At 41.2% G+C, this 10,713-nt stretch overlaps 1 protein-coding gene across 1 annotated transcript in view; it reads right to left on the bottom strand.

The window, feature by feature from the left end:
• LOC107586544 (calmodulin-binding transcription activator 1-like) overlaps window positions 1-10,713 on the bottom strand; it is a 491,571-nt gene that overhangs the window by 42,362 nt on the left and 438,496 nt on the right. The window contains exon 7 of the mRNA XM_016273968.1: window positions 460-613. Coding sequence (XP_016129454.1) covers window positions 460-613 — 154 coding nt within the window. The remainder of the gene's footprint in view (window positions 1-459; window positions 614-10,713) is intronic.

Raw genomic sequence — 10,713 nt, 5'->3', positions numbered from 1 at the left:
TAGAGGGCCTACAATAATGTACAGTATTTGAAAAATAATGTGTTTTTTGAACATTAAAGCATGTCAACATATTCTGTTACACCAAATACACAAAATAATGATCTTTAAAAAAGCATCATATGACCCCTTTAAAAAAATCCAATTCAAATAAATGCTGTTGATTTTATCGTTCTATTCAGCAAAGAATCCCGGAAAATTGTATCATGGTTTTCACAAAAAATATTAAGGAGCACAGTTGCTTTTAACAAAAACATATTAAGCAAAAACATCAAATGAGAAAAGAGAAAAGAGTACATATTTCAAACTGTTTTTAATGCATTTGTTTGATAAAATGGCAAAAACATTGAAAAATCATACCAAACCCAAATGGTGGCATTTTTTTTAAACACTGTTTGCAGTGAAAACTTGAATGAGAGGAGACAGATTTTGCATTCAGTTGGAATGTGATCGGACACTCACACATGGGTTTCAGCTGGCCAATGAGTTCCTCCTTCGTCCATTTGGCCCATTCTTTCTTGTCTGTATTGATGGAGCACAGGATGGGCCCACATGGCTTCCCACAATCCTCGATAGCTGGCACATTCAGGTAGTGGACCAGCACAATGTCTGGGTTCTGGGAAAAGGATAGGACCAAGAGAGAGAAAGTGGGGGGAAAAAAAAGAAGATGTGGTGTGACGAGTGGAAAGGTCTGACTGAAGCAGCAGTAGTACCCTGGAAACACAGATGATGGAGCAACAACGCATACACATACATCAAAATAATTTGTTAATACATGTTTAGCGCTATCTAGCATATTTGGCAGCTAGCCAGCACACTTTAGCACATTAGTGGAGTGACACTGACACAGGATGAAATTAAGTGAAATATGTCATTCTTTGCCTGTTCTTCTCCATCATTCAAGGAATTATTGTTAGAAAACACACAAATGTCTCTTCTGAATAAAATAGCTTAGAGTCTGCTTTCCACAGACAGTACTAGCACAACCTTAATTGCACAGGCAAATATCGCTGAGTCTTGTGAATAAGGTGTAATCTATAATAAGTTTAATTTACATAGAAAAGAGGCGTGTTTGTGCTGAAAAGAATGACAATGATTTAATTTAAATACACACGGCGGCGCCTGGTTAAGCCAAAAGCGGTGAATAAAACAGTTTGTGCACAAAAGTGCTGCAGCTGTTTACTTATAGTATGTAGTGCCAAAGTTATTCACAGAGAGGATAAAACCAAGGACAAAACATCCCAAACAGGGATCTTCATGTGAACATGTGTGGGGCTTAAAGCACCTGATTTTTTTGTAACATTGCAGTTGTCAACTCAAAGTAAGGGTATACACACACACACACAAACAAATTCTGTTAATTTGAAGTTAGCAAGTGTTTGCTGGACACATTTTGACAGCTTATGAATAAAAGCGTTGTTTAAGGCATGTCTAGCCAGAGTGAATAACATCAATTCTGTTCTGTAAATCAGAAATAAATTGCGATGATTACAAAGTACTGTAAACAGTCACAGAACAAGCAGTCCCCTGTCACCACAGAGATTACACACACACACACTAACAAAATCCCACTTGTTCCAGGACACCAGCATTTGAATGTCACCTGAAACGCAGATACATAACACATTCACAAATCGAATCTGTACACTGAAACAGTGAAGAAAACTGTCCCTTTCATTAGCATTTTTATTAGTTTTATGAGCATTACGTGCTGAGTGAATTGGGGGCTGCGGTTCTGCACTGCCTCCCGGCCTGCAGCATTACACTTCGACGTACATGTACAAAATCTATGCGTACTGCATGCTCAATGGAGTAATACACACAAAGAAAGACATTCATACAGCCGCTGGCACTTTTACAGAGAGCACCATGGTAACCACACTTGATCATGGCCATGTCCGAAAGCTAATAAATACTGCCTTTTTTTAGCCACAATGTTTGCACAACATTCTGTCTTAACTGCAATGATACATTCACCTCGTCAGAAGTCTCCAGCCCCTGCCCCTTTTTCGGACCGAACTAGGCGCCCCAGACTGCAATTTTGCCCCATCCATTTTTCATTCTATCCTGACAAGTGCTCCAGTCCCTGCTGCAGAGAAACACCCCATAACAGGATATCAGCACATCCATGCTTTACTGTAGGAATGCTGTTATTTGGATGGTGAGCTGTATTGGATTTCCGCCAGGCATATCGTTTGGTGTTGAGGCCAAATAACTCTGTTTTAGTCTCATCTGCATCTGAATCTTCAAGGTGCATTTTGCCAAAGCTCAGTCGTGACTGCATGTGGCCTTTTTTGTGGAGTGGCTTTTTTCTTGCAACCCTTCCATACAAGCCACATTTGTGGAGAATTTGTGATATTGTTGTTACATGCACATAGTGACTACTCTTTGAAATAAAATTCCTGCAACTGCTTCAGAGTTGCTGTAGGCCTCTTGTTAGCCTCTCTGACCAGTTTCCTCCTGGCACTTTCATCCAGTGTGGAGCGACGTCCTGATCCAGGGAGGGTCTGTGTTGTACCAAATACCTTCCATAGACTTCTAGGCATTGATAAAGCCTTTTAATTTTTTTGTATCCATCCACAGTTGATTGTTTGCTTCAGTTGCACTACCAAGAACTGAAACGCTGCAGGAAAGCTTTCATGCTGAGCTAATCAAAATGACCACAGATGAAAGTCAAATGGCTTCGTGTGCCATTGAGAAGGTGATTTGCTCCACCTGATTGAGTTCACAAGTCATTTTTAGGAGGGGGGGTGATTCTGTTTCCAATGCAGTGATTCTGTTTTTTCTTTTCTGACATGTTGATGTTATGTCTTTCACTTAGGTGTTATAAGTTTCACTGAGTAAACACAGATAATAAAAAAAGAGTCCGTCTTTATTTTAGGCTGCAAAGCAACAAAATGTGATTATTTTAAAAGGGGTGATTATTTTCTATATCCACTGTATAACCCAGTAATTTCACAAAAAGTGAAAAGTCAACCAAAAAGAAGTAGTCAACAAACTAACAGTCTTTATTAATAAATCCACTGGGAATACTCAACAAATCAAATTAAACAAGGAACACAGAATTAAACCAAAACAGAAAATAACCCTGACACAAAAATACAGTTTATTTTTATATTAAATAATTTCTTGATTTTTCGTTTGATTTTGGGGTGAATTATGACCCAGACATTTCTTGTGACATTTACCAATATAAGAGAAACCCAGGCCAAACATTTTCAGAGGGATAGATAATGCACAAATGAGCCAAGACATCATAGTGCCTTGGAAATCTGGTCTAAAACCAGTGTCCTTAGAAGGTAACTTTACACTAAATGCTGCCTGTTTAGCTGTTGATGGAAGCTGCTTTAGTTTCAGACACAGCTTGTGTCATACTAGACATCTCTGAACCCCTCTATTATGGTGCTGTTGACCAGGTTCAGACTGATATTTCCTCTCTCAAACAGTCTTCTGACTACAACTGAATGGACTACAAATCACAATTAGAAAGAGCATTGACAATCTCTGTGTGGGACTAACAAGCCTTGAACAGTGACCACAGAGAGAGGGGACAAAATCTGCAGGACGGAAAAGTGCGACAGAACAAATCAAAAGCTAAATTTTGAGTGCTCAAAATCAAACAGCCCTGTAATTCACAGCGAGAACTTTTGATTGAACTCTTCAACCAGCACACTTGATATTCAAAGTGAATGTGTCAAGGTGTTTGAACAGCACCTTTGATGGATTAAAAGGAAAATATTTGATTTAAAATTTAAATCCATAGGAAATCTGTCTTCATGAGAGGATTTTAAGAGTAAGTTCTGGTGTACTATTCTCTTTTAAGTGGATGGAGGGAGCGTGCGGGACAGGCTCTTGGTTGGGGAGGGCGAGCTGAGGAGGCTCAGGCATGGCTCCTGCTGCTATAGCTATGAGCTTGTGGAAGCAGACACCAGCACTACATCCCCATATGGCACAAGCAGCTGTGGTGATCACCAGGCCATGCCCTCAATCCTTAACCAGCATGAGAAGGGTAAGTAAAACCCAGACAAACATAAAAAACATTCTCATGCATATAACGGTGAAGCTGTATGGGTCAAAATGCCTGGTTATATTTTACCCCAAAATTAAAAGAAAAAAATGAGATAAATATAAAGTACATATTTATACAGTATATAAAAATACGTTTTGCTTAAAGAAAATTTCCCCCCCATTATTTTCATGATAATGAAGCACATTTAAACCTCCATTCATAATTTTCAAATTTTATCCACGCCGCACTGATGCAGTAATTCATGCAAAAGGAGGCCCAACCAAGTATTGAGTACATGTACAGTAAATGAACATACTTTCCAGAAGGCCAACAATTCACTAAAAATGTTTTTTTTATTGGTCTTATGAAGTATTCTAATTTGTTGAGATAGTGAATTGGTGGGTTTTTGTGAAATGTGAGCCAAAATTATCACAATTAAAAGACTTAAACTACTTTAGTCTGTGTGCATTGAATTTATTTAATACATGAGTTTCACAATTTGAGTTGAATTACTGAAACAAATGAACTTTTCCACGACATTCTAATTTATTGAGATGAACCTGTATAATACGATTTATTTATTAATAAATGATTTCAATAAAAAAATTATTTAAACACACACACACACACACACACACACACACAGACATATATACATACAAAAAACTTTACAATGTAATAATAATAATATTTATTATTATATTCTATACTTAATTTATTGTATATATTTAATATATTTAATTTATAGATTATTATTTTTGTGTCAGGACAGGATGATTTTCAATACTGTATTTGATTTTTGCAGTACAGAAATGATCATTTCCTGGTATACAGTATCATTTTAAATTAAAAGTCACAAATCAAAAAATCTTAATGGCCCTAATATACATGTTTTCTTATGAAAATTTTTTTTTTCCATTTGATTTTGGGGGTGAATTATGACCCCGACATTTCAAGTATACAGAGTAAAAAAGAACAAACTCACATATTCACCCTTTCAAAAAATATTTAAAAAAATAAAACAAATCCCACATACATACCAACAGAAGCCAATACATTCATGACCACCACGCACACACACACACAAACACACATACACATTCCTCTTTTTCGGTCCCTCCTACGCCGACACATTCGTCCCTGTTTTACAATGCAAGTTTGGCAGACTTACAACCCATCCAAATACAAGTAATCTTTGAAGCTGTGCTTCAGTCGCAAATTCAAGAGTGAGCCAGAAGCGTATGACATCTACAGCTCATTCCTTTTCTCACTCTGTCTCTTCAGAGAGCTTTTATGCACCCACACAATCACACTCGCACCCCCTCTAGACCCTCGCTCTCTTTCCGATGGCACAACAACACAATGAAAATGTCTTATAAATCTTATCAGGATGCAAACTTAATTGAATTTAATTTCCTGCTGGCTTTTAATAATGCAAGTTTTCATCCAACAAACTAAAGGAGGGGGAAACTTTCGGCCTGGATACTATTTGGTGGAGAAAATGGGATCTAATTAAGGTATTGAATAATTGTGCAATGTAATCTTTAGGTCATGTTTGTGGTACACCTCCATAGAGAACCAGGGCTTGCTTCCAGGTTTGTTGATGTGGGAGAAGGGGGCCGAAGTTTGGATAGAGTTGCAGTGTATGCAGGGCTCGTGGTATTGTGCAAACGGCATTTTTCATCATTAAAGGCATTCATTAGAGCTCAGCACCTTTACGCTAGGCTCATCCCTGGAGTGCAGAGGCGTGTAGATCTTGTACAACCGGTCCACAGAACCTGTATTTATCCACTTCACTATTTAAGATCATTAAATGCTAAATGAAGGTTAAAAAAACTTCATTAGGAAGTGTTCTGTGCTTCAATTCACAGAAATTGTTTTCTTACTCTAGTCGTTTTCATTGGTAAGCAAGAAAAACAATTAAAGCTTGTTGTTTTTTTGCTTTAAGCCAGCAGAAAGAGAGCAGATCTCAATTCTAAAGGTGTTTCTCTGTGTGTGCGTGTCTGGGGAACACACAGGTACCTGGAAGCACTGTGGTAACCTGGCAACTAGTAGCTGGACGCCCACATGCATGAAGCCAATGTGGTCAAGAGTGCTGCCCCATAGCTGGCCCTGAGTGCTATAAATATCCACTAGTAATAGCTTCAGGGTCATTACTGCTGCTCGGGCCTGCTTCCAGCCAGCATCAACTCCAACCTGAAGGGCTGGGAAGAAGGACAGGGTTTCAAATAGGTATCTGCATATTACGGATGATTTATTGCAGCGTGGGGGTGGGACGGCATGTTCTGGCAGATAAGTGCCTGTTCGTAAGAGACTGTCTTTGAGTTGGACTTGTTCGAAAGCAGGTAATTTGGGTTTCATATTTAGCTGGCGCTGGTTCAGATCTGGACACATGAGAACATTATGTTACTTGTTTTGATGCAGGATTGCTGCTTCTGGTCATGAATGAGTCACTCCTGTTATGAAGTACGTTTTCATGTCTAAATATACTGTATAAAATATTACACATTTTGTGACATGCATGACATCATCCTGCCGGAAAGTGACATGTTTTTGGTGTGTAAACGACAGCACAACAACAACAGACAGGAAGAGCATTTGGGAAATTATGGCACAACATTACTACCACAAATGCTAAAAACTTAAAAGCTGAAAGAGAAAGTCTTGGCACTGGAACAACAAGAACCTCATCAAGGTTAAATATCTTAATTAAGCTAAAAAGCACACAAACGAGTCCAAGAGAAAAAATAACCAGTGCTTATGTAGCTCTGAGAGGAAAAAACGTCAGCGAGGAGTTCAAAGCTGCGGCACAAAAAGACACGGCCAAGCGCTGCACTCGGTTGACAGGATACCTCTAGATGATTGTGGGGAACAAAAAATGGGAGAGATAGATCCTCTGACTCATTTCTTGTGAGCGTGGTGAGGAACATACCCACTGGGTGTACAAGCAGACCCATTTCACTAACTCATGTTACATAAATCACAGCACTTCTGATATGCCGCAACAAATATTTAACTTTTTTGTCTCCATCTGTCTCACTATTTTTAACTTGATAGAAGAGTTGTGCTCTCAGAATACTGCTGGGCTCAGTTCTGGAGGAAGATGATGTACTCCAGACATGATGTAGAGGTCAGAGTCACAGTGGAGCATCAAGAATGTTCTCTCTGAAAAAACAGCAACCTTCAAGAAATTGGAGTGGCTAAAAGGTTGTAGTTGATTTCACTGGGGTGAAATGGAAATAGTTGAGAGTGTGAGGATGTGTTCAGTATTTAGAGTGTGTGAAAACAAGAGAGAGTATAACAGTATGCCAATATGAGTGTGTGATTCAACGTGGGCACACATAATAACCAGGTGTCTAAATGTGTTTTAGGTGCTACTGTAAGTAGAAGAAAGAAAGTCATACTAATGTTTTTTTTACTACTGTGTTACACTGAAAAAAATGGTGTAGAAACAATTTTCACTCAGAATTGTTAGTAAATTTCACAATTAATTACAAAAAAACAGCAAGTAACACAATGACTTAAAGGGCTAGTTCACCCAAAAATGAAAATTAGACTGTTTTACTTACCCTCGAAGCATCCTAGGTGTATATGACGTTCTTCTTTCAGACGAATCCAGTCGGAGTTATATTAAAAATTGTCCTGGCTATTCCAAGCTCTATCATTGCAGTCAGCGGGTGTTGCAGTTGCTACTCTCTGTTGTTCTGTTTTCAGTGTTTCTTTTCCTGGACACAGCTCTATTCACATGCTGTTTGGTATCGGCTTTTGGTATCAGGGCATTACGAGTACGAGTACAGGAGTGCAGTATCGGGCCTGATCGGTGCATCCCTACTAATCACGCAACGCAGATGTGCTGCGTCATCCGCCGGAACTGCTTCAGATATGTCAAAAGCAAATAAGTTAAACAATGCACAAGTTACTAAAGTTATTTGACGGTAAGGAGAGTGAGAGAGAGAGAGAGAGAGAGCGAGAGAGAGCGAGAGAGAGAGATTCCGAGAGCGCGCACTTCTGTTGCATGATCTTGATTGCTGTTCACTCCATTAGCGCACTTCATTTGGATTAAAACTAAATCGTAAATATAAAACAAACAAAAATTATAGGGGCATTCACTATAAACAGCATTTATTTTAAATGTCAAGCATACACAACTTTATTTAAAGCAGAAGTGAAACTAGCAGACTGGGTGAAATGTGCTAGGCTGTAAGTGTCTCTCTCATTCTGCACCAATACAAACGTGTGCGCTATTCAAATTATGTTTAATGTATGTTTAGCTTTCTTTAAGGCCAAAGTATACTTCGGTTTTTACTTGTACGCAAGGGTCCGTGTACACTGCGCGTGACGCAAATTATATCACCAAAATAGTACGGGTGCACTCGTACTTGATTTGTGACGAATGCGGAGAGAGAACAAAACAAAATGCCGGTCATGAATTAGAAGTACAAACCGAGGATTTGCAAAGAAAAATGTTGGAGGATTTCGATATAAACCAGGAGGAGACTGGTTTTCCTTTGCTAAAGTAAGGAAACTTTGATTCTATTGCTCCTATAAAAAAACTTGTGAGACTAGCATACCTCAGAGGCACGCGCGCTGTGCATACATCCTGCATCATCCGCTGGAACGGCTTCAGTGTATAACAGTCAGCGGAAGTGAGAGAAAAGTGTTTATTACGTTTGAAATATGGAAATTTTTCTTACAAAAACACATGGATTCGCTACAGGGGGCCTTTATTCATCCCCCGGAGCCATATGAGGCACGTTTTATTATGAATGCGCAAGCTTTATTTGATGACTTGTGGACTGTTGAACTGGAACACCCGCAGGCTGTAATGATTGGAATAGCCAGGACATTTTTTTATATAACTTCGACTGGATTCGTCTGAAAGAAGAAAGTCGTATCCACCTAGGATGCCTCGAGGGTGAGTAAAATACAAGCAAATAAAAATTTTTGGGTGAACTAACCTTTTAAATATGAAATCTTACAGTAGAACGACTGGAATTAAATTGTCTTGTAAAACAAACGTCTCGGTTACATATGTAACCCTCGTTCCCTGAAGGAGGGAACGGAGATGTACGTCGAATTGGGGATCGCTTTGGGAGACCAATCTAATTTGAGTGTAAGAAAATCTAGCCAATGCACATTGGCATGCGATAACTGCCACAGTTGCTCTGCGCTGCAGCGTGAGTATTTAATGAGCAGCCTGTGTGTTGCATATTTGCTTTTCCGCAGAGGAGCCGAGCTAGTGACTCGGCCATACAGCGGAGGTACAACGACTGTGGCGACGGGACGTACATCTCCGTTCCCTCCTTCAGGGAATGAGGGTTACAAACGTAACCGAGATGTTCCCTTTCAGTCGGTCACGTTTGACGTATGTCGGAACTGGGCTCTAAGCAGAGAAGGTCAGTCACTGCTGTTCCGCAAGACCCACTCAGTGTGACTATTTGGATAACGCTGGGAAAGCGTGCCCTAAAAGGGAAGGGGACGCTGCGGAAGCCACATCCTGTCTGTAGGAAGTAAAATGTGGCGGTTACACATATGGACTAGCCAATTAGGGTAATACAACATATGGAAGTTTCTGGGGTGGTTCCAGCCTAGTTCTAGGGGGGAAAGAACACCAGCAGAGACGAGGGAAAGACACGGGCTAGCCGGCCTGGGTAGCCTTACCGTGGAAGAATATACATATGGGATCGCTGCATATGGACACCCAGCCTAACACAGGTTCCACAATGCATACGAGTTTAGGCCTGGCGTCAGACGTGGCGGAGCGGGGGGTGACGGAGGAACTCACAGGGTTAGCCATTTCTGGGGAACTCTACTGGAGCAATAGACGCACGCATCCGGCCCAGCGGGCGGGAGTGGCGTTGCAAGCCGACACTAGAACGGGTCCTTCGCGCTACTGACCACTGGGGGCGAGTACACAGGAAGATACCGGCTCTACACGAAGGCTATAGAATCTAACGAACGTGTTAGGTGTCACCCAGCCCGCAGCTCTACAAATATCTGTCAGCGAGGCGCCTTGAGCCAGCGCCCAGGAGGAAGCAACACTTCTAGTTGAGTATGCTCGCTACCCGAACGGGCAAGGCACATCTTGGGATTGGTAAGCCAAGACAATAGCATCCACTATCCAGTGGGCTAACCTCTGTTTGGAGACAGCCTTTCCCTTCTGCTGGCCTCCGTAACAGACAAAGAGCTGGTCTGGGGTTCTGAAGCTTTGTGTTCTGACCACATACAGCCGCAGAGCGCGGACGGGACAGAGAAAAGCTAGGGCTGGGTCTGCCTCCTCCGAGGGCAGTGCTTGCAGGCTCACTACCTGGTCCCTGAAGGGAGTGGTAGGAACCTTGGGCACATATCCAGGCCGGGGTCTCAGGACAACATGAGAGTAGGCCAGCCCGAATTCTAGGCACGATTTGTCGACCGAAAATGCCTGCAGGTCCCCTACCCTCTTGATGGAACTGTCTTTAGTGACAGAATTTTCAACTCAGCTGACTGCAAAGGTTCAAAGGGAGGTCTCTGCAGTGCCGTGAGCACCAGAGATAGGTCCCAAGAGGGTACCGAGGTAGTACAAGGAGGGTTCAACCTCCTCGCCCCTCTAAGGAACCTGACGACCAGGTCATGCTTACCAAGAGACTTACCATCAACTGCATCGTGATGTGCGGCAATTGCGGCAACATACACTTTCAGGGTGGAGGGAGACAGCCTTCGCTCCAACC

Source organism: Sinocyclocheilus grahami, unplaced genomic scaffold (assembly GCF_001515645.1).
Source record: "Sinocyclocheilus grahami isolate Dianchi unplaced genomic scaffold, SAMN03320097.WGS_v1.1 scaffold83.1, whole genome shotgun sequence".
Lineage (NCBI taxonomy): Eukaryota > Metazoa > Chordata > Actinopteri > Cypriniformes > Cyprinidae > Sinocyclocheilus > Sinocyclocheilus grahami.
This window is presented reverse-complemented; position numbering and strand designations above follow the sequence as displayed.